The sequence below is a fragment of the Leptonychotes weddellii genome, chromosome 11, assembly GCF_054177405.1.
Source record: "Leptonychotes weddellii isolate Sample4059 chromosome 11, ASM5417740v2, whole genome shotgun sequence".
Lineage (NCBI taxonomy): Eukaryota > Metazoa > Chordata > Mammalia > Carnivora > Phocidae > Leptonychotes > Leptonychotes weddellii.
Genome location: NC_138379.1, coordinates 73,920,182 through 73,944,336, shown reverse-complemented (window position 1 = coordinate 73,944,336; position 24,155 = coordinate 73,920,182). Strand labels below are relative to the sequence as shown.

At 50.0% G+C, this 24,155-nt stretch overlaps 2 protein-coding genes across 12 annotated transcripts in view; one reads left to right on the top strand and one right to left on the bottom strand.

The window, feature by feature from the left end:
* The window catches only part of LOC115937844 (uncharacterized), a 71,279-nt gene extending 63,339 nt beyond the window's left edge, over nt 1-7,940 (bottom strand). For 4 of the 5 annotated variants that reach the window (XR_014138848.1, XR_014138849.1, XR_014138850.1 and 1 more), the window contains exons 1-4: nt 3,812-7,940; nt 3,380-3,429; nt 3,161-3,298; nt 1,893-2,019 (exon numbers count right to left, since the gene is read on the bottom strand). Coding sequence is in view for 1 of the 5 variants with exons in the window: in XM_081799110.1 (XP_081655236.1) it covers nt 1,893-2,019; nt 2,518-2,708 (318 nt within the window). In the remaining 4 variants the exon portion in view is untranslated. Of the gene's footprint in view, nt 1-1,892; nt 2,020-2,517; nt 3,299-3,379; nt 3,430-3,811 lie in introns of all 5 variants that reach the window. The other variant, XM_081799110.1, reaches the window with a different exon arrangement.
* Nucleotides 840-24,155, top strand: part of FLI1 (Fli-1 proto-oncogene, ETS transcription factor) — a 123,726-nt gene continuing 100,410 nt past the window's right edge. The window contains exons 1-2 of one of the 7 annotated variants that reach the window (XM_081799104.1): nt 840-1,051; nt 2,278-2,385. In XM_081799104.1, coding sequence (XP_081655230.1) covers nt 2,320-2,385 — 66 coding nt within the window. In that variant the 5' untranslated portion in view covers nt 840-1,051; nt 2,278-2,319. Of the gene's footprint in view, nt 1,052-2,277; nt 2,386-8,183; nt 8,310-9,508; nt 9,822-24,155 lie in introns of those variants that run through there. The other 6 variants (XM_081799102.1, XM_081799101.1, XM_081799109.1 and 3 more) reach the window with 6 other exon arrangements.

Genomic DNA, 24,155 nt, shown 5'->3' with positions numbered 1-24,155 from the left:
GCAGCTCCTGGTTACTGGAGACTCAGGAGAAGCAAAGTCATGGAAGGGTGTGGAAACCACCCACCCAGGAGGGAGCACACAGGCAACTCATCAGCATGGCAAGGCCCAACTGTTTTGTGGAGAATGGCCCTGGATTGGGCAACTAAAACAGCGAATGTGGACAGGGACTCAGAAATCTGAGCCCCATTCAAGACCAGGTCTTGAAGTGAAGAAATGAGCCAGATTCCAAAATTTTATTAAAAAAACACAAACTCGAGGACCCAGAAACGACTCCTGAGTGAGGGTCTTGTTGAATGTTTTAAAATTGGAACTCAATAATAGGGTTGCTTCTGACATTTGCAAATCTCCTAGCTCTTATAGATGATGCCTGGAAAATGTGGGTCAGAAAAGGATGTATTCTAGGGGAGGTCCAAATAAAGGGAAGAGTCACCTGTAAGTAAGCCGAACTTAAGGGCTTGAAAGAGCCTAGAGGATTTCCATCATATTGTTTAAGTCTGAGAAATAATTATTTGCACAGCAACCATTTAAACTAATCACATAAAAGTAGGCCTGGGTCTCAATGTCTCCTCTTGGCTTTACATTTGTGATATGTGTGTGGTTCCCAGTGTTCCTTGACATTTCCTAGCACCGCCGTGAGGTTTCTGGAAAAGCAGCGAGGGGCAGATGGGTGGCTGTCTATTAGAACAATTCATCAGACAGCAGTTGAAATATTGATAAGAAAACGGAAATCAAAATAAAAGACGGGAAAAGAGAGAGGAAGGGGGAGTGGGATGAAGAGAGGCATCAGGGAGGAAAGCTGCAGGGCTGCAGGGCGCACAGACCAAGGAGTCGTTTCTACACCCTCCCACCCCCCCAGCTCAAGTAGGGACTGAGGCTGGCTGGGTGGATACGCTACAGAGAAAGGCACATTTTGATTCCCGGCAGCCAGCAGGTTTAATTGGGCACCAAGGATCGGGGGACTCTGGGCGCAGAGAACTAGCACTCAGACCTCGAACATCCTGGAGTTGCTGGAGTTCCGCTCCTGCTGGCTGAACAGGAAAGGGTGTCTAAGGTGAGTGTTCGTGTGTGCGTGATCCCTGGGGGAATGCAGGGGTCGGGGGTGGTGCCTCTCTCGCCAACGGCTACATGCTCCAGTTGCAGCAGAGAAATGGGAGGCTTTCTGGGACTTTTTCTTTCTCTCATTCTCTCCGGGGAGCTTTCTTTTCTCTCCTCTTTCCCCCCCTCCCTCTCACTTCCCTTGCAAATTTCACTCCAACTTTCAAAGAAAATGGGGGACACTCTCAGCAAGGACCCCGGGATAGAGGCAGGGAATGGGAATCTAGGAGCCCAAAGGAACATACCTGGTCCCTGAACTCGTGTATGTGTGTTGTGGCTTCAGGAGCCAAAAAGCTGGAATTTGTTAGTGGAGAGAAAAAGTGCTTTATCAGAAACACATTGGCTGCGGGAGAAGCTGCACATTGCCACGTTAAAGATGGTTTAAGAGAAGGAAGGGGAGAGGGAAGAGACAGCCGCTGGACTTGGCAAGGCAGGGAGAGACTCACGCAGAGGCACCTGGCATCCTAGGGTGGTTTTTGCAACCGCCAGCCCAAATTTTCAGACTCAGACACCATCTCCTCTGCCTCTAGAAATAAGGCTGCGTCACTCTGCCGTAAAACTGTTTTCTTTAAGAAGCAGGGGCTGGGGGAAAGGGCCTCCCTAGACCTCCAGAAGCTTCTGCCCAAGTCTTCCTCCCCAAGCCAGTAACAGGGAAGAGGGGGGCAGCTGGACACTGGAGGAGCCCTAGGGTCCTAGGGGAGCCAGGCAGAAGATCTGGGCCCTGAGGGCCCGAGCTTGGCAGCTCCGTAAATATCTGGTTCCCTGGGGTCTTGGGCTGCATCCGTGGGGAGACCTACCTCTATCCCGGCAGCGTTCTCTCTTCTGGCTCGGACGGGCCCCCGGCCCCGGTGTCCGCAGGTGTGAAGCCACCCAGGCCCGGGGGAAATGGGTGTCTCCGATTGTGGGTAGGGGAGGGTTACGGGGCTGTGGGAAAGAGACCCAGTGGTGTCAGCTGGCTCTCAACCTTCACCATCTCGTAGCCCGAGGTCTGGAGGCAGAGGCGCAGGGCAGGTGCCCAGTACGCAACCATTCAGATCCTCGCTAGCTGGCCCAGGAGGATCCGAGCCTCCCAACTCTCGCGTGCTCTCCCTTTGCGTTCCTCCTCCATCACCTACCCCCACCCCACTCCCCCACCGTCTCACCCGTGTGGTACTGTCGGTGACTGAGGTTTCTCCTACCCAGATTGGTTCTTGGGCCTTCCCGACCCTTCCTCACCAACCGAGGATGTTTCAGACAGTCCCAGACACATCGTCTTACGTCAAGGTAAGACATGACAGCGTCTTTAAACAGGTAATGACCCCCCACCCCCTCCCCACGCCGCCACTCTGCCACCCAGGCCTGTGGTCCCTCCATCCCCTTTCCCGGGTCAGCGGGTGGATCTGGAGCCCGGGGCGCTCCCAACCAGATGAGGGTGGCACAGACCCTCGGGAACCCTTGACTGAGGAGGCACGCTCTCGGGCCGGTACTGTTTGGAAGACTGGAAGTGGGTGAGCCTGGTGAAGGCTGGGCAGGGAACGGAGAGCCAGTGTCCGATCCCAGTGGGTCTTGCGCTCGCGCCGCGGGCGCTCAGCAGGTTTCAAGTTAAGGGTCTGCGTGTACTTGGGAGTGTGCATGTGAGCCCGTGGGCGTGTGTGCGCGGGTGTGTGAATGCGACGCTCTCCTCCCACCGGTTCGACACCCCGTCGGTCCTCAAGCCCACCTTCCTCGGCCCCACCCGCCCGTCCAAAGCGCAGATTGCTATATTTGACAACATATAGAACGTTGGTTTTTTTTTTTTTTTTTCACTCACAACAGTTCCCAAGAATGTAAACAAACCGAGGCCGGGACATCTGGGTTACACGTTTAAAGGAAAATCCGCCGGCGGGGCGGGGCCGAGGGTGCCCGGGGTAGGGACTCCGGCGCGACCTCCCTCCTTCCGGGTAGCAGCCGGGAGCCGGGACTGTCGGAGCCTTCCCTAGTTCCGAGGAGGAGGGGCCCACCGCGCTTCTGCAAACCCACCCGTCTGGTCCTGACCCCGCCCCCTTCTCCCTGAAGCTCCGCCCCCGAGGGGGCCCCCCACCCCCACCTGCGTGCCCGCGCCGAGCTCCCTCCTGCGTCCGCGAATGCCACCGAAGTGTGGGACCGTCTGCCGGCACGTGGCCACCGCGATGGGGTGCGACTCTCAGGAAGCGCCACTTTTGCGTTCGGCCCTCGTCTCATTTCTCTAAAGGGAAATTTGTTGAGACAGGGTAGCAAGGCCCCCATCCCCACCCCCTCCCGAGGTCTAAAGGAGTTTTATAGTCACTTTGGGGAGGACAGGTCCTGGAGCCTTGGCGCGGGTAAGAGGTGTTTAATCTGTAATGAATGAACGAAAAATAAGTGAATCAATGTATCGACAATCAATCAATGGATGGCTGGACAGACGGCTCCCAGGAGGTGGTGGAGCGTACAGTGGGAGACTAAAGCGCGCTGGGGTTCGCGGCGTCCGGGTGTCCGGAGAGGTTAGGCAGGCCGTGACCCCTCCCACCCCGCCACTCCCAGTACTCCGAGCTAAGGGAGCTCTCACTTCCAGCTCTGCCCCAAAGGCTGCAAGTGGCCCCGGGGTGGGGAGGGGCAGTCTCTCTCCCACCCACAGCCCTCCCACCCCCACCCCCAACCCCTGTCTGCACACACCCGCAGACCCAAAACCTCGGGATGACGAACCCCAGAGGGGCAAGTTGGAGCCCAGGAGACTGACCCACGCCGAGAGTCAGAGAGAAAGCAAACCGGCCCAGGAGATCAGAGAGGTCCGGAGTGGGCAGCAGGGAGAGAGGCGGCAGTCTAGGAGCTGTGGGCAGCCAAAGGAGCCGCTCGCCGCAGGAGCTCTTTTCAAGGGGCAAAAAATGGATTTTTCAGCAGCCACAAAGTTTGTATTGTTGCACAAAGGGGTGCATTGATGGCGGCGAAAGGTCTGCGTAGCAGGGACAATCTTGGGTCTGTTCCTCCGGCTCCCTACATCGACCATTTGCCAGAGGGGCACAAACAGTTCCCTGCTGCCAAGCCCCTGCCATTCTGCGTCAGGAACCTCCGAGGTTGTTGACAAACACCGTGCGGGCCCAGGCGCCCAGGCCCGGAGCCTGGAGCCCAGCCGGGCCGCAGCAGCCAAGGGTGCCCACTCCACCCGGCAGCGATCTGGGTTCTGAGAACCCACAGAGTGCTCTGGGAGTTTCCGCAGGGGAGCGGTGAGGGCGGGTCTGAGGCTGGAAAGAGCAAAGGAAAGGGAGAGAGGGAACGGGGTGACTCTTTAGGACAATGACATCGCAGTAGGTGAATAATGATGGTAACGTTAAGGTAGCCCTTACCTTTGCCAGGCCCTGTTCTAAATATTGCATTTGTACTAACTCAATATTAATAACAACCCTAGGAGGTAAGCTATTTTGCAGATGAGAAACTGAGGTATTGAGAGGTTAAGGTAACACAGCTTGTAAGGGATGGGGCCAAAATACAAATAATAAGGGCAAAATTGTGCTGTCAGGCAAGTTCCAGACACTCATTTCAGGTTTACGACAGCCCTTTGAGGGTTAGGTCCTATTACAACACCAATGTACAGATTGAGGCACAGAGAGGTTAAGGAACTTGTTCGAGGCCACAGAGCTGGTCCATGCAGAGCGGGAATTCAAACCCTATGTCCCTCAGTGAGACTTTCGACCTGGATATTCCACTTGCAGATATGGGGATTCATCCTGCCCCCGCACTGTGCAAATCCCTTGTCAATCCCAGCGCGGGGAGCACAACCCGGAAAGCCCCTCGCCCACCCCACGAAGACTGGCTGGGTCCTCGACTTTCCCTCTTTGCGAGTCTTCCAGACTCCTTGCTCCCGCTCCCTCACCACGTAGCCTGCTGATTCAGCCCATGCTGCATTCTGGAGGAGACACCCCCCCCCCCCACAAAACCAGACCAAAGGAGGCTTATAGCCCCAGAATGTTCACAGCGACACGGCTCAGGGGCAGCATCTGGCCGGCAGGTCTTGCAGCGGCATTTCAAGGACGCAGGTCTGTACTTAGAATAAATGCCGTTTGGGGCTGACGGAGATCCGAGAGGCTGAAATGCTCCCGTCCCCGCCCCAGGCCCCGGTCTAGGCGCCGCCGCTGGGTGAGAGTCCCGGCACCTGGCTGGTTTCTACCTCTTGTCAGCCTGCGCTCTCTGCGCTCTCGGACTCCCTCGGGATTTCCTCGTCGACGCCGCGTGGTCTGGGGACCCGGCCCGGAGCGCCTGGGGCTCGGGGCGCAGAGACCCTCCCCCAGCCGGGCCAGCCGACCCCCGGCCCTCCCGCCGCCGCGGCCTCCCACGTAGCGTTTTGAACCCGCTTGGCGCTAAGGCAAGAACGAGCGTGGGGAGCGGGCAGGGCGAGCAGAGGCTCTAAATCTTCCTTCAATCTCTGAGTAGATGAAGTCTGAGAAACAAATTCAAAGCAGGCGCGCCTGCAGAGCCTTCCTGCAGAAATATTCCCCGGCATTCAAGCGCATCCAGGGGCGGCTCGAGCTGCCTTGTTTGGCTAAGGTCAGACGAGACTCGAGTTCTCCAATAAAAATAAATCTCAAATTAATTATGGCCTCGAGCGAGGGGCCAGACACTTGAAGCTGCAGTTGTGCAGTCTGGAGTTTTGGCGCTCGCTCGCCCGTCCCTCCCCCGCGCTCCCGCCTCTCCCCCCACGCCCCCCCCATCCCCCCGTTGCCAGCTCGAATACCAGCCGAGGCCGCGCTGGACCCGAGGGGCGGGAGAGGAGGGAGGACGGAGGGGAAAGGATCCGCCCGAGACGCTCTGCCAGGCCTGGCATCTTTCGGGGTTTCAAGTGACGGAGCAGTCCCCGGGGCTGGAGGCACCCCGGGGACCCGGCTCCGATTGTCGCGTCCTCCCACCCCCAACCTGGGCTGGGACCAAAGAAGCCCAGGAAGTCGCGTCTGGAAAGTCTTGACCGGGTCAAAAGGGCTGACTTTGAGCGAGCCAAGACACGTTTCACCCCGCCGCACCCCTCCCGGGGGGAAGCAGGACTTCCGCATCTTTGAAAATACTGTCAAGTGCGGACGGTGCGAGGCAAGTCGTCCGACCAAAGTTCCAGCGAAAATGCTCGATATCCAAATATTTCCTAAATATTCGCCCTCCATGTGCATGCTTTCTGTACGTGACCCTAGGCTTAGAAATGTGTCATGAGTTGTTTTGTGGGTCCCCCAATTGGTAGCTTTTGTTTTAAAAGCTGGCCGGGCTTCCTTGGCTGCGAGAGCTCCCCGACTTGAAAGCCAGTCGGGGCTGGTGGAATGGGCGCTGATGGTCGCAGGCACCAGCTCCTGGGCACCAGCCCTGCCCAGTCTGGGAAAGGCAGGCAGGACAGTCTGGTGAGCCAGGAAAGAGGGTGTGTGCAAGTGTGTGGGCTGGGGTAACCAGTCCCCAGCTAAGCTAAAAGAAGGGAGAGGGAGAGAGAAAGGGGAGGGAAAGTGGGGAGAAGGGGAGGGGTTGCACCTCCCCAACTCAAAGACAGTTTTCATTTGTAGCGGGCCTTACCACAGGCTCTCTATCAATTTGTCTCAATGCAAACATTCAAAATATTCTCTTTGGCTGCTCGTGAAAACAATGTGAGCTGCCAGGATCAAACCATCTTTCCAGATGTCTGGTGGTAACCACATGAAACAGGGCAGACTTGTTTACTGTTGTGTTTGGTTAGGGCTTTTTCCCCCTTCGGGATTTAAAATAGAAGCAGCAGCAGGAGTTGAGCTTCAAACCCAGAGTTACATAAGTGGGGCAAACTTGCCCACCAGCATGTCAATATGGGGTGAAGGGAGCCTCAAATCCCTCAGAGAGCTGTTGTTCCCAGTTGGGGGGGGTTCTTTCTAGGTGGAGGACCTCGTGAATGGACAGGAGCTCCTCACGGAGGGGCTGGTAAATAGCAAAAGGCATGGCGTCAGTGCTAGTCAATGAGTCACAAAGGGGTGACAGTTATGCCAATGTCACCCTCTCCCCCCATCTTCAAAATTATGAAATAGCCGTAGCTTTGGTTTTCCCGGGAGAAACAGAAAGTGCTATTGAGTTCCACAGCTAAAACAGGAGGGCAAGTCCTCATTTTAATGTAGTTTCCCACTGAGCAACTCTCAATGGGAGAGGAAGCTCCTGCTGAAAGGAGTTGGGGGTGCTAGGGGTGTGAGGGTGAATGCCCTGATCAGTGCAGTGAAGATAAGAATATGCTCTTGGCCAGGCCTCATAGGAGTAGGGAAGAGAAACCTAGCCAATATTTCTGCCATGGAGGTGCCTTCTCCAGCACTAGGAGGAGTATGGAAGGAAGGGGGAGCGTCTGGCTGGTGTGGGGTGGCCATTAACAACCTCAGTGCTTGCCCAGGACCAGGAAGGGGGCCTCCCGGTGGTGGAGTTGAAATCCCTTCTGCCTGAAAGAGGGGCAGTGTGGCTGGGGGTGCAGGGTTTCTGGCCAGGTCTGGGTGGGAAGCGGTCTCCCCGCACCCTCCTGAAAGCCCTGTTGTCGTTTGAAGGTCGGCAGAGTCTGGGCTGAAAAGGAAACAATTTGGGGTTTGAAAGGATGTAATTCATTCTTCCTTTCCCTTTAACCTCTTTCCTCTCTGGAAAGCATGTGGAAAAGCTGAAGGGAAGAGGGAGAGGGCAGGCGGCCGGCCGAGGGAAGGAAAGGGTTAAGCCTGATTTCTTTTAATTGAACTCCAGAACTGGTGGCCCCAGGCAAAGGGGGGGGGGACTGACCCCGCTAGCGGTAACCAGATGTGGCGGTCCCAGGGGAGCCCCGGAGCAGACCCCTGGATTGAGAAGCAGACAGGAGGTGGGGGGGGTCGGCCCGGCCCCCATCCCACCCCCCACCCCACCCCCACCCCACTCCCCCATAAGCACACCGAGTCTCAATTGCTGGCAGGCTGCACCCGCCACTCCAGGTCTGGTCACGTTCAGACCCGCGTCTGTATTCGAACCCAAAATTGGAGCTGAATTGATGAGACTAATTTCGAGAGGGGGTGGGAGGAGGGAGGGAGGGAGGCGAGCTAGCTTTCTGGCTCAATTGCTCCAGAAGAAATAAAGAATTGATAAGTCACCTTTTTCGCCGCTGTGGACACCCTTTTGAATTTTTTTTTTTTTTTTCTTTCCAATTGACTCGGATCTCCTCTGGATTTTTTTTTTCCTCCTTCCCCGGGTGGACTCTTAAATAAAAGTGAAAAAGTCCAAAGCGTGGTCTGGAGAGCGTGGAAAAGGTAACCTGTCTTGGAGGTTGGGGAGAAGGGAGTCAGGCCGAGAGCGCCCGGGGGTGGGGTGGGGGTCCCCTCACTGCGCCTGGACTCCTGAGGCTGCCCCAACTGGAGCGTTCGGCGGCACTGCGGGGGGACGGGGGGAGGTCTCCGGATGGCGGGGACCGACAAGGCGGGCCGAGGGCCGGCTGGCCTCCTGGCCGGGTGGGGATGGTGGTCCCGAGCACTGACCCCGGGGGCTCACCCGGGGGGAAGTCTGAGTCTGTGCGGCGATCTTGCGTGCTGCGCTCTGGAGACCTGCGGACCAGCGTGGAGGGAACGTCCTGCGGTAGTGTAGGTTTCTCGGCGCTCGGAGTAGCACTGCATAGGCGGCTCTGGCCGAGCGCCGGGACTTGGGCCATCCGGTCCAGGTAAAGTGCGAGGGGTCTGACCCTAGAAGGCGCGGATAGGTGGCCTAGGGTGCCGCCGGTCCCGGCCCCGGGAGGGCGCCGGGAGCTCTCCAGGAGCAAAGGGCCGAGGCGCGCTGTCCGGGGGCGCCCTTCTGCTAACAATGCGCTGGGAGCCTAGTCCGCGCCCCCGACGGTGGGATCCTTCCGAAACCGCCCCGAGTCCGCGTCGACCGGTGAACCGCTCCGAGTCTGCCGCCACTCGGCAGCCCAGGGCCCGAGTGGAAAAATTCCCACTGGATGCATTTTTTTAATGGTTGGTTTGCGTCGGTCTGCGTCCCGATCTTCCCCGGCAGTAGGCTCCAAGTTATCCCCAGCCCGAGTAAACTCTCCCCCCCGCCCCCCCAATAAGTTTGACTCCGGCTGGAAAAAGCATTAATGAACGTATCTGTGGGAAGAAACGGAAAGTGAATGAGTCAGGAGGGCCACCTTCGGCCAAAGGCCCCGGGAAAAGGAAGGAGGCCAGAAAGACGTTTGGTTTTGGACTTTTGGGGAAGGGGGTGGGGGTGGGGGTGCAGACTGCGGGAATCAGGGCGCGGGCGCCGGGCGTGGACCCCGGCATTGTTCCCAGCTCGCTCTTATCTCCCAGGAGCAAGTATCCTGTGTGCGCAGCGCATGAATGTATCTGGGCATCTCCGGGTATATTTATATAGTGTGTGTGATGCGAAAAGCAGGACCAGCAGAGGGGAGGAAGAGGGGGTGTGGGGGGAGGGAAGACGAGGGAGAGCAGAGGGGAGAGGAGAGGAGAGCGCGAGACAGAGAGAGAGAGAGAGAGAGAGAGAGAGAGATAGGACTTCCTCCCCGATTCGCAAAGTGAAGTCACTTCCCAAAATTAGCTGAAAAAAAGTTTCATCCGGTTAACTGTCTCTTTTTCGCTCCGCTACAACAACAAACGTGCACAGGGGAGCGAGGGCAGGGCGCTCGTGGGGGGCACGCAGGGAGGGCCCAGGGCGCCAGGGAGGCCGCGCCGGGCTAATCCGAAGGGGCTGCGAGGTCAGGCTGTAACCGGGTCAATGTGTGGAATATTGGGGGGCTCGGCTGCAGACTTGGCCAAATGGACGGGACTATTAAGGTAAGCGATGGGGCAGTGGGCGCGGGAGCGGCGGGGCCGGCCGGGGCGGCGAGGCAGCGGGCAGGCTTGGCGCGGGGCGCCGGGGTCCCGGAAGACGTGGCCACTCTCCCTTCCTTCCGTGCCCCGGCTTCGCGCCGTCTCCTCCCGCGCTCGGGTGGCGACTCTCACTCGCGGGGGCGACCCTCCGGGCTCACCACAGACAGCGATCTCCCCCGCACCCCTTGTCGCAAAGCCGCGTCCGGCCCCCCACCTACGCGCTGCGGGCCGGGCTGCGGGCGGGGGTCCGCGGGAAACCTAGGGACCTCGGGCGCGGATCCAAGCCTGGGGCCGGACACCTCCGGGTCCACCACTCCCACCCGGCAAGCTGGGCGCCTTGGCCCCGGCGCTGGGCACTCGCCTGGCGGCCGGCTTCCTCTTACCCGAGGCCGAAGGCGACGGGGGAGGGAGCGGCAGCCGCCACCCGCTCGGGTCCCCCGGCCTGGAGGGCCCTGGGGCGGGCAAATGGACGGGTTGCAGGAGGCTCGGGGTGCAAGTGAGTGTGCTTGGGGGTCTGTCTGAGCGGGCTCCTCGGATGGAAGTCCCTGTTTACATGTCAGCGCGGGCTGGTTTCCCTTCCTCTGGGTACTTGTGTTGCTGAGCTCTCGGCGCTCCAGAGCGGCCGGCTTCCCGGGACTGACGGGCCGGCCTCTGCGCTCCGCGGGCAGGGGATCTCTCTGCAGCCTCGGTCGGCGCCGCTGCCCCGCGCCCGGCCCCGGCTCTCCGCGCCCGGCCCCGGCTCTTCGCGCCCAGGCGTGCGCAGGCTCCAGCGCAAGGACACCACCGTCCTCCCCAAGAGGGTCCCGCGCCCTGCAGAGCCGCTTCTCCTGCGGTGGCCGGGTCTGAGCCGACGGCCCCGGCGACCGCCCTGCCAAATCCACCCCCCCCTACCCCGCCCTCACCCCACACCTCACGCCAGGCTCTAAGTTGCAAAATGCAGCCCAGAGGGATGGTTGAGGGTCTGGGTTTCGTGTTAGACTTCAGGAGTGTTGATTGCCTTCTCCTTCTGGAAGCGGGAAGTGGGGCCGCGAGCCGAGAGGAGGGGCACCCCCTAAAGTGACTGACCTTAGAGGACCGAGAGGAATGAATGGGACCTGGGGTCGGCTTCCAGGCTGTCCCGCAACATCAAGCAGGAGTCAGTCTGGAAAAACTATTAGGCTGGTGAGGTGGGGAGTGGCAGAACCCGCCATTCCCCAGAACCCAAAGGAATCAACTCCTCGCTCAGGGCTGAGTTAAGAGGAGAGGAAGATGTTGTGCTTGGAGAATTTAGGAGATTTTTATCATTTGGGTGAAGTAGTGGTTTTTATTTTCTAAGGTTTTTTTCTGAAAGTTTGAAACATGCTGACTGAGGTAAAAGGCACCAACAGAAGGAACTTGAAAATCTGGAGATGAGATAACTGATTGTACTGAGTTAAGGGGAGCCAGTGCGAGTCTGGGTTGGTCCAATTTAAAGTGTGTGGGGGTGAGGAGTGTTCCTATGGCGAGGGTGGAGGTGGCCACCGGTCATTTATGCTTGTTTCTCTTCACGCTGGTGTGTGCCTGCAAGTGTTTGTGTATCCCTGGTTTGGTAAAAAGGATGCTCAACTCTAGAAAACTCCCCCTCATTAGGACACTTACCACTTACCCAGAGGCAGTCCCTCTGATCCGGAAGGGTGGTAAGATGGCTCCGGGGTCTTGATGTGGACACCCTAAGGAGAAGTGAAGCAATATCTCCATGATGCTCAGACCTCTAAGGCCCTGAGCAAATGGAGGAAGCTGTGGTCTGTGTACCCAGGATGTGCTAACCTCTTTAGAGACACACACAAGGATTGGCATGGCAGGCAGCGAGAACAGGCTTAGGAGAGGCCCCTGGTCCTTCACGCTAAGGATGGAGGTGAAGGTCTTCTTTTTCAGGTGGGTGGTGGGAGCCTCTGAGTCCCTCCAAACCCTCCTCAGGAGCACCTTTGTCTCTCATCCAGGTGACCTGGTTCTGCAGACCCACCCACAGTGAGAGTAGTGGCTTCTCAAGTCCTGAGAAGGGACTGCAGTCCCCAAAATGCTGAAGGATTGAGTTGTTAGTGTATACTTCGGTATTTAAATTGTGTGAAAGCCACACAATTTCCTGTTCCTGTGTGACCTTTGGATCTTGAGGTTCCTAGACCCTATTCCTGCAAGGGTTCAAACACTGTGTTTGGAGGGCACAGTGGACAAGGGGAGGCCAGTGGATTTCTAGCCTCCATGTGAGAATGCACAGTCCATTGAACCTGTTTGAACTTCAAAATCTTTGTACAAATGAGACAGTGGGACTAAATTACCTCTACAGCATATCTTTCCAATCTTCTGTTCCTAAAATATCATGTTTATATGAATTTCTAAGGACCTGTACCTGCATGTCCACGAAATCCAGTTCTATACAGATTGAGGTCTGTAGACAGAAATCTAGAATGTGTGTCCCCAGTTTGAGTGACCTTGACAAATCATCTTTGAGTAATTCTGGAATGTGATTTTTATGCACCTGCATGTTTCTTCCTCAAATATAAGGCATGTCTATATTTCAAAATACGTGGGTCTCCACACTGCGGAGGTATTTGGTCCAGGATGCCAGGGAAGTCTGGATTGCTTTGCAGAAGGTTTTTATTCTGTGCATAATTTGCACAACTCATTTTGATTTCAAAATCTTAATCTTGCTGCCCTTGTTATAAGTCCTTCCATGTCATGTTCTCTCCTCCTTTCCAAGAATGTCTCCTGGGAAGGCTCTGAGCATCACGTTGGGAATACCAAAATTTTCAGGAGCCGTTCCACTCTTCTTTGGCCACAGACAAGTTAACCTGCGATATTAAACAACACCTACCCCACCCCTGCTCCCCACAGTTGATATTATCAGTGTTGAAAATCACGTGATCCTGGTTGCTGCTTAAGAGATGACCTGGTTTCAAAACCTGCATCTTAGTTCTAGGCAGTCTTCCATTGAATCTAGTTACTCCATCTATGAAAGCTTGATTCAATGCACATGGTACCATTAAAGACGGGGAAACAATCAGAGAAGATGCAAACGTGGTGAATGAAACAGGGAAATGCACAGCGGACTCGAAGTCAGAAAGCCTGAGTTCATTCTCAGCTGCTACTTAGTTGCCGTGTGCCCTATAGCAAGGCCCTTCAGCTCCTTAAATGTCAGTTTTCTCATCTGTAAAATGGGGCCAAAATACCCCCTTGCCAGAAATCACAGTGAGGATTAAATAAAGTCTGGTACCTTAGTGGAATGCACATTCGTTGAATTTCTCCTTGGGGATAGGGGCTTGTGGGGATCGATTGGTCAGAACATTAGATCACAGGTCTGGATGTCCCATAATACATGTTTTATTAATTCAACCAATATTGATTATGTGCCTATTATGTTCCAAGGCTCTGCTTTCTGTGTTGAGAATAAAGCAGGTTAGCAAAACCCTGCTAGAACGTATACTCTTGTAGAGGGGGCAGACACCTAAGTAAATAATTGTGTGTCCAGGGCTGATGCATCTCCTGAAGAGCAAGGAGGCAGGTTATGGGATAAAAGGTGATGTGGTTCTATCAGCCCCAATGACCAGGGAGGATGCTTCAGATAAACTCACAATGGAGCAGAGATACTATCAGTCTTCATCCTTTGCCTTGGGAAATGGCAGCACTCTTCAATCCCCTAAATGATGGGAGAACAAAATCGGAAGGTAGGTGGAGGTCCCCGCTGGGTTCTGTAAGCCGGTAGAGAGTGTGTGTGGCAGACGAGGCCAGGAGGGTAGGTTATGGCAGACAGGACAGTGCTTTCCAGCCAGGAAACTTCCGGATGGTATCTGAGTAGAAACCAGCAGAGTGAGGAACACTGGGAACAAAGACTCTACGTCTGTCCTCAAAAAAGGATGCTGCCTTGACTTTGAAGAGTGAATTGCCTCCCCCTTCACCAACACCACCTTTTAACCCTCCTATGGCCTGGCGTCATGAGAACTCCAGGAAAGACAGCACTTTGTCAGTTTCTCTGTCCCCATGACCACATAGAATTGCTTCCCTCAGTTAGTTACCAAATGGTGAATCCTGTTTCCTTGGCGAATAAATCCCACAAAAATCTTCCTTCCACTTCTCCTTCCATTCAAAGTCAAGTTCATAGGTTTGCAACTTGAGTACTTTTGAGATTATTGAACTCAATATTCTCATTCTGTGGGTGGGGAAACTGAGGCCCAGTTATTTAATGAATGACCTAAGATCACACAGCTAACTATTGACAGAGTCAAGAGAATTCAGGGATCCTAACCCTCAGGCTAGTGTTCTTTCCACCATACCGTGAAGATTTCATTTGCTTTCGTTACAATACCATGAATTATAGAATCCTGGAGATCATGTGTGTGAGAGACAGAGGCAGAGAGAGAGAAAGACAGAGAGAGAAGACTTTAAAAGAAAAACCATGAGGAATCTGGCACTTTGAACTAAAGACATATCTGTTATTTAATGAAAAATATATTCTTACCATCCTGAATTATGTCCATACTTAAAAAAAAATTCCAAATTCTCAAATAGGATTTTTACATGGCTGTTTTCCAAAATAAATCCTACTTTTCCTATAGACAAACAAGGTCTCTGTTACCGGGAGACAACAAAAAAATACAGGATTTTGCTTAAATAGCCAACAGGTCTCTCCACAGACTGGGGGAAGGTGGGCTGAATTCCCATTTCAGTTCCTTTAATAATGAATATTTGATGATTTAAGCAAAATATATTCAGTGCATTATAATATAACTTATAGACCCATCTTTCAGACTGTGTAGTAAGTAGGTCTTAAATAACAACTGCATTAAATAAGATTTCAGATTTCAATGTCTGCTTCTGTTTGGAGTTAACCAGTTAACTTGGCATTTGGTTTTAAAAAGTGATTGATTTAAACCAAGTCTATTTTCTAGAACTGTAACATTAGTCTAATGCTAGTACTGAGTTGTCCCAGCAAAAAAAAAAAAAAATTAGGAAAAATTTTATGATGATGAATCATCAGGCAGGATTTCTAATGGACTGAGGCCTTTATCTTACCTCCAACTTCAAAAATATCCTCAAATTGTTAAGTCAATACTCAGGCCATCCTATTCGTCTCTGAAAGAAGTCTTATTCTATCCGAAGCTTGATAGACAGGTTTTCAGATTAGGGACCAACTGTCTAGGGTGAGAATTTGAAAATCTACTATTTTCATTCATTTTAGACGATTAGCTACATTATGTAGGTCTAGAATAATGTTTTTGTTTTGTTTTGTTTTAAATAACATGACTTTCTTTTTTTTTTGGCCTGTGTTTAAAACAGTCTTTCTATCTTTGGCTTGTCGTTTTGTGACAAATTGAGAAGGCTAAAGGACACTGGTCACTATGTACACACACACACACACACACTCACAATCTCACAAAATCATCAACCAGAATAACAGCTTTTCTAGTAACCTCAGATCTGTGCAGGTGTATTTTCCTTGCAGAAGACTATACTCTGCTTCATTTTCTGTCGCTTTCATGACTTATATCTATAGTGCTCATCCCATTCATGAATCAGTTCATCGGTGGGATGGTACTACTAAGTGATGTCACTCTGATTCTTCTACCCTAAACCCAACAGCGGTAGCCTATGTACTCTGACGTGTTTGCCAGAGGCAATGGGTGGGGTTTTGCTTATCCCCATATTGTCACCCTGAGCGCTGATATCGTGGAAGTCTGACAGGATTAGACAGTCCCTATTCTGTGTGAAGCTGGTTGGCTCTATGGGGATCTACAACCTTAGCCTCTTTGGCATCATAAACGGATGCCAGCCATATTAATGCAAGTCAGCAACCTTGTAAATCAGTAAGGTCTTTTGCGTGACTGTAATGCAGGGTCAAGATAAATGCCAGTGGTATAAGAACTGCTGTTCTGGAGACAGAGCAGGAGGATAAGCCGGGTGTGTGCACTGCTGAATGCACTAAGTGTTCCGCTAGCCACAAGGAAGGAAAGAGCAATTTCAACTGGAGAGACACAGAAAGACATAACACCAATAGTTATTTATATGGTCCCTTCTATTTACAAAGCACTTTTGCATAAACCCTCATCATTAATCCTCACAACAGCCCCGTGGGAGATAATACCATCTCATCTGTCCCTCCATTTTGGATGAGAGAAAAGTTCAGGGAGGTTAGGTAAGTTATCTAAGATGACAGCTAATCGATGACAGAGTTGGGTTTCGAGCCCGGGGTTTCTGATTCCAGAATACTTGCTTTTTCTATACACACAGCCTCTTGGCATAGGTGTGACCTGGACCTTGGCTATGAAGGATGGGCAGGACTTGCACAAGAAGATAGGGTTCAGGGGCTTTCTCAGAAATCAGAATACTTTGGTGAGGTGGTGGGTGGAGGGATGCATATGAAGGAAACGGTAGGAGTGGAAAGATTGGATGGAATTGGATTCTGGAGGACCTTCAATACCATAACAAAGAATTGAGGTCTAGAAAGGAGGAATCACAAACTTTTGAAGAGAAGGATGACCAACACAGCTGTACAAATCTCTTAGGAGCGGCACCCTTCTTGTCCACACCCAACTCCTTAGGAAATCAAGAAAGGAGTGACTCCATCATTTGTCAGAATCCACAAGAAGTGAATAGTCGACAGGATTCGACTGCCAGTGATAGGCCAGGCAACCAGACCATGCTCTCAGCTGTCTTTAAAGACACCTGTTTATTAAATATGGAGTCAGGGGAAGGAGGAGAGACTCTATTTCACCAGAGCTCATAAAAATGTGATTTTTCCCTTCACTCATTTAAATGTGTCCTCTGTCTCTGTGTTCTAGAGGTTACACCACAAGCCATCTTTTCAATTGGGCAGTCTATCCTGGGGTACAACTTTAGTTCCTTTTGAGAATGAGTCAGCAGATAGTAATTGAGAAGAGACAAAAGGAAAGGTTGTTTCCCTGAGACTCAAATCAAATTTCGATAGAAAGTCAAACAGGCCTGATAGACTGTCGTAGTTCGGGTGTACCCATCACCTCTTGCTGAAATTTCACCTCCTGCTGAAATTTCACCCAAGCACACCACAAACTCAGATATTACCATCATTCCAAACAGGATCAGACATTAAGTGTTCAGATGCATTTCCAGATCACTCAGTCCCACTTTACGGCAGCTTCCGAGTCACTTATACCTACAAAAATGAACCAGAATGCCAACATATTTAAGATAGTTCCCATCTTTGGGAAACAAGGTACCTGCCATTTAGTTCATGATCAAAATCCCAGAACATGTACATTTTTCAAGTTACCTCCTAGAGAATGTAGACTTGAAAACTGAAATGTTTTCGCAAGAGCAGGGCCCATTTATGTGTCCAAGGTAATGCAAGACCTACGTCACATCTCAATGCACACATGCAGGAGGCCAGAATTACAGGTGCCATGGGAGCTCTAACCCTGTGTTTCTAGACACATGTGGGTTTCACCGTCTCCTGGAATCTAACATTCCAGTAGCAGAGTTGTTGGGTCTGGATATATGGGTATTCATTGATTTTAGGTGTGAAGGGGTCTGAGAATGAACAATTTTGTACTATTGTTCATGTAGCAGAAATGTGACAACAGTTATTATTATAAAATTACTCAGCTTTCGAGTTGTCTTTAAGTTAATGCTGTTACCATCTGGGTAAATGCATAGAGTTAAATCTAAATTCTTATGCCTGAAGAGTCATTTTGCCTTTAGGCATTCATCACTTAATTCATACTCATTCATTTATTCATTCAACCCCAAATTGAATGATACAGCCAGGCACAGTTCTCAAGAGAACTCCGTGTACATGAACAAGAACAAGATGCCTATAGTATTTCTTCCGAACTTCTAGAGAATAGAGCTTTCTCTGCTTTTGGATTTTAAGCTCTGACTATTGGAGATTCCAAAAGCAGCAATACTCATTGGGTGAATCTTTATTTGTGGCTTTTTACTATAAAGAAATGTAGGAACATTTTTCCCAAGGATAACATCCAGCTTATAATTTCCATCGCCCCTTCACTCTTGGTGATACTAGTCTGTTGTATGGACATTTTTGGAAAACCAGGGCTTCGGCCAAGGAAAGGACTTCTTATTCTCCCTTTCTCAGCTGTAGGTCCTCTACATATATATTTTAACACAGAGAAAAATACCATAAATCAAGTGCAAAGATAAAAGAGAAACTGAGGAAGAATATTTCTAGGGATTAAAACAAAAAGCAAATGTCCCAGGATACTAGGTTTCTTACAAGTTAATAAGAAAAAGGTAGAACAGTTAGCAGAAAAGTAGGCAAAAATGCTATGATAGGCAATGCTAGAAAAAGAAATACAAATGGCCAATAGACATAAGAAAAGAATTTCAAGCATGTGCCTAATGATATTCAAATGAAAATCATGAAATTCCAACATTTATCACCTATGAGTGCAGTATAACAAAGATTAAAACAGCTTAATAATGCCTCATGTTAGAGTAAGCAGAAATGTCACTGCCTTACCTTATGGGTGGGAGTCTAGCTTGGTACAGTCATTCTGGAGGACACATCAATTGGAAACATCGATTGAGATGTTAAATATTCACAGAAATTCGATAACAAGTCCAATTTCTAAAAATTTAGCTTACAGACATGGTCAGTCACATATGAAATATGTATGCACACGATGTTTATTGTACCATCGTAATGGCAAAAACTGGAAAGAATTCTAAACATCCATCAACAGGGGACTTGTTAAATACATTATGGATGATGCTTATAAGAAAATACCATGCAACTATTCTGTGGAATAAAATCAATTGTCTATACACCCTGATTTAGAAAGTTCCCTGGGGTATATTGTCACATGGAAAAAAGCAAGTTACAAAATGTGTGGTCCCATTTTTTAAAAAAAAAAAAAAATTGAAAATGCACACATATGCATGGTTATGCATTGACAATTTCTAGAAGAATATACAAGAGGCTATTAATAGTGGTTGCCTCTGGGCAGAGAGAAATAGACTTTTATTTTTCACACTATAAACTTAGGTAGTCTTTGATTTTTTTTTAATCACTAGTATATATTACTTTTATAAATTTAAAAAAAGTGGACATAAAAAATAAAGAAGGACTTTAGAAACAGATTTGTAAAAAATGGCCTGAGCACCAACATTCTAACCCAAATGTGCTGATTTCAGACACTTTTGGGTCCCACTTTGTAATAAATACAGAGAAAAATTGTCCAGCCTAGGATCCAGAGACCTGAATTCCAGCCCCAGCTCTGCCGTAAATGAGCAATGGGGTCTTAGGGCAAGTCACTTCAGTCCTTCAGAATTCATGTAAAATTTCTCATGCTAAATGTCTTCTGGTGTATACAGTAAGGGTATAATTTCAAATTTTCCTTTCAGCTTCCATGCTTATAAAACTCTGATTGCTGGCAGTCTTTAAAGACATTTCTTATTTGGGGGCACAGATGACTAAGCCTTTCATAGACATTCTATCTGGGCCCATGTGGCTCTTCCCCACAATCTTGGGGCTGAATTCTAGAGTGATCTTTGAGGCCAGTTGAAGCCTGGGGCTCTTAGGAGGTGCTTTGTGACTTTCTGTGAGCTGGTTGTTTTTATTACCAAGTGACACTGAAGCTGTGCTAATCCCTTTGCATTAATGCAAACTAAGAATAGGGCCTGATTCTGCTATGGGGTCTTACACTCTTTTCCAAAAGTTGGTCTCATTTAAAACCCAAAACACATTTGGCCCCAAGCGCCTTTCCCCTGGACTTTTAAAAAATCCTGTTTAATTGAAGGGAAATTGAATTCGTCTGGTTTTGATTCATTTACACTTAACTCTTAAAAAAACGATATTTTGAGGACTTATTTGATGTCCAAGAAGAATTTTGAGCCTCTTAATGAGTTTTCTGGAAGGCTTTTTTTCTTCTTCTTAAAACAGGAAGTGGTGCTATGCTATGGGCAAAAACACAGTCAACCCCAAAAGGGCCCCAATTCAGTTTGAAACTGTATCACCCACTATTTTACATGAACCCCAATGGCCCTAGCTAAGGCCTGTCTTTCCCTACTTCTTACTTAAGAGCAAGAGACTCACTCGCCTTCCATCTGAGGAGGAATAGCGTGAGGAGGAAGGAGGAACAATCAGAGTCATCAGAAGGAAAAAAAGCTATTTCTCTAGCTCTTATTTTGTGCCAATATCTGTGTTAACCTTTACAGACATACCCACCTTTGATCCTTGTACCGACCCTATGATGTATGTATCGCTTCCGTTTTGGAGAGGTGGAGTCACTTACCCAGGGTCATAAAAGGTAGAAAGTGGAAAAGCAATGATTTGAACCTAATCCTGTTTGCCTACAAAGCTCATAGAGCTTAGCCACAGTGATAGTTTGCCGGATTGACACATACATCCATGAAGTTTAGGCTCCAAGTCGAACCCATCTACCATGTAGGTTTTGTTGTTTGTCGTGTCCATTAGTCCAAGTGACCCCACCCTTAGCCTGCACGGGTCAGATTCGCGGTGCATCTCAACTCTCTACCACCCTTTACTCAAGAAGGCCTAAGCCCCGTATTTTCCCCAGGTAAGAGTCCCTGCGTGACTTTGCCAGCAGGTGTAGTGGACAGTAGGCAAAAGCGAGCATGAAACCAACAGGTTCTGTTTTACTTTCATGAGCTAACGAGATGATAAAAAGACAGAGTGTTGTAGCTCCATAGAGAATAGCATATTCTTTGCCTTGACAATGCTTCCTCCTTTACCCCCCTTTTCTCTCTTGTTCTAACTCTTCCTTTCCTTCTCATGCTCTTTCACTCATACATACACACACACGCTTAAAAAACACACAAACCCAGATTGGGGGCTTATACAAAACACAAAGAAGGGAACGTTTTGTAAGGTTAAAAGGAAGCCATCAAGAAAGGCTAGCTGGAGCTCCAGTTTCTCCTGAATAGTCTTTCTTGTTATTTCAAGGCTGATTGACTTATAACTGCATCCACAGCTAGCTCACATCGGTTCCTTTATCAGCCCGAGTGAGACTTCCTGTGGACTGGCCCAGCTTCCTGATTTATTTCCTTTTTCCTTTGGCAGAACAAAGAAAACCAGAGCTCCAAGGATACTTGGGACCAAACATAATTTAGCACCGAAGAAGCTATTATTTAAAAAATGTTCACTCTCAGTGCATGGAGCCGAGGACCTGCCTTTGCAGTTTTCCACAACGTGCTGCACAGTAGCATGATGGACCCCATGTGCAATTATCAGGGGTCAACGAGCCACTTGAACTCATCCTGGTTGTAGTTGGATTTCATTCAAAGGGGGGAAATTGAGCCCATTCTCCTCACTAACACCACATGAGCACCCCCCAACCCCATACACACAGGCACACCTTCAAGGGTTACATGGAATGCCTCTGTATTGAGGGCTTACTCTTTTGATAACCTAACTCAACCCCACAGGCCAGCAAAGAAACCCTCTTCTTTCGAAATTTCATTCTAGCTGTGTTTGAAGTTCTAACTCTAGAAACCTGCCCATAAGAAAAGAAGCTTTGAACTCTATCCAAATGGGCATTGACATCAGTCGAAGAAGAAATTCCAGAAATGGGGATGAAGGCGTTGCTTTCCTCTCTTGCCTGGAGGATGCCATATCACTCTGTACCGCTTGGCCTCACCACCTGCTGTGCACGTTATTTCTGACAAACCTTTAGGCATAATCCAGAGAAATAGGGAACACGACTGGGGGAGCTGTCTGCACCCCTGTCGTATCGCCGAAAGCAAATATCACAAGCTGTCAACTGATAGTACGCCCCCGTACTCTTAGAAGATAAGAGGCCAATGCAAAGGAGAGATCATTGAAGCTTCAGGATGGGATGTGTCCGAAGATGAGAACTAGGCAAAAGATACTCAGAGCAGAACTCGGGTATTCCTGTGCCCAAACAACACATTTGCGATAAGGGTGTTTCCAGGAGCTAAGTTATCAAGACTTCACGAATTCATGCTTTCTTTGTTCACCTGTCTTATTTCCTTACAACTGTATAATCCTCCTGGGAAATTGAAGATGGCACTTTCCATAGAAACCAGCTAGGCGTCTAAGAAATAGTGCAGCCACCCAAATGTTACTAGTCATCTTTTTTGGCTCTCTCTCTCTTTTTTTTTTTTTTAACAAAGATCACTGATTTGAAATGGAAATCAAATTGAAACTGAAATGTACCTCCCCAGGCAAGCAAGATACTTCTAAGAGGAGAGGGTTAATTCACCATTGTTAATTCACACTGATTTCTCCCACCCCAGTCCTCAAGGTAATCGTCTCTAGATGAAAAGGGATTGAGGGACGCCTGGGTGGCTCAGTCGGTTAAGCATCTGGCTTCGGCTCAGGTCATGATCCCAGGGTCCTGGGATCGAGCTCCGCATCGGGCTCCCTGCTCAGCAAGGAGTCTGCTTCTCCCTCTCGCTCTGCCTCTCTGCCCTGCTTGAGCTCTCTTTCTCATTCTGTCTCAAATAAATAAATAAATAAATCTTTACCAAAAAAAAAGAGAGATTGAGAGGGTACTTGAAAGAGGAAAGTAACTCAGAAACTACATGGCACGAGGGGCATGTGTGAGGCATGATTGGGGTGCTAAGCCTCACATCATCTGCCAAAGGGAAGGGAGTGACTGCGCCACCATGTGTGAGCAGGAGCCCTCTCTTTTCCTGGCATTGTACTCTGTCACGAACTCTGTACCAGGTCCGTGGCCAGGGAGGAATCCTAGAACACAGATCCATGACTTATCTCCTGCAGCTCCCCCAGCCTTGATAATCCTGTCTGTAGAGAACCTTATACGGACCTTGGAATTCTCCTCCATAAGAGCATATTGGGCCAAAGGGCACAAGTAACCTTGCTCAAATAGGGTCTTTGGCTCAACACAGGACTTCCCCAGAGGTCAAGAACTTGAGGGGCACCTGTACTTTCTGTGCTCTTTCTAGAAAGGGGAGGGAGAAAGAGCAGACTACTTTTCTGGAAATGTCATTTCAAGAAAACTGGCCTGAGAATTTTCCAGGGTGCCTCTGTGAAGGCCGCGAGGCATGGCTTTGGGTCTCTGGACGCTAGGACCTCTGAGCCCTTCCTTCTGGAGATCGGTGGATCTCCATATCCTTACTGGGTCTGTAGTGTGGTAAAGGAGTACCATGGTCATAGTCACTGCCTTCTTAGAGCTTCCCACTGGAAAGTCTTACAGACTAGCCAGGATCAGGCAGTCCGGCTGGGTTTGGAGCTTATCAGAATTAACCAATTCTTCCCATCACTTTGGAATGGATATGACCCAGACTCTTCTCTGCCCAGAGCACCGTTTTTTTCTCTCCTAGATTTTTAAACCCTGTGTGCATTTCATGGGAAATTTCACACGCCTGTTTCTGATTCACTTCCAATTAAAGCCTCAAAATGCTGGTTTTGTAAGAGCTCTTTGATGATTCGGATTCATGTTGGTTCATCTTTTTTTTTCTTCCCTCCTTAAAGCCCACAGAAGTTTAATAAATTTTGCTTAGACATTTGCATGCTTAATTGTTAAAAATAATTGGAAACAGGAGAGAATGTTTAACTAGTGTGCCGAAAACATACGCATTTCCAAGGGGAAAGAGAGAGACTGATGCCTCAGTGAAGGGGAACTCCTGTGGAAAAAGAAGGGGTATCACTGAAGGTGGGCCCATCACTGAAGGAGGGAGAGTTGGCCCTGAGCTCAGGTCTTCTAGAAGGGTCAGGGGAGCATTACATGAAACACAGGAGTCCTTCCTAATGCAGCCAGTCAGCATCGACAAGCTGTCAGTGGAGTGGTCCGTCTCATGAGAGGTACGCCAGGTGGAGTGGCATTTTCCAGATACTAATGTTGCTTTCAACTCCCTTCTGATTGGAGGGGGTTAGTGTTCTTGCAACAGCAAGCCTTGTTCTCTGCCCCTTCCTCATAGACATTAATAAGCTTTGATGATGAGCTTATCTGTACACCTCTGCACTAAATGCAGAAGTGTCTGATGGAGCAGATCTGTGCTCCCCGGGAAAGGGGCCCCCTACCCTATCGATGCATCCCTCTGAAATGCCAAAGTGGGCACCAGGGTTGGGTAATTTCAGTTCTGGTCCCGGTTTGGCCTTAGGCTGGCTGGATGACTTTGGGCAAGTTACTCTCCCTTTCTTAACCTCAGCTTCTCCATCCACCCAAAAGGATTAAAACTACTAGCAGTAACCCTCTTCTCCCACGGATTTGGTAAAAATTCTGGAGTGATGAGTTGCTTTGAATTTCTTGAAGAAAGGCATTAATTAATTGCTACAGCTTGAATATTGGGTAGCTCATTATATGGTTGTTCTTGTCAATTGTAAATCATGCAACATTTTCATTTCTG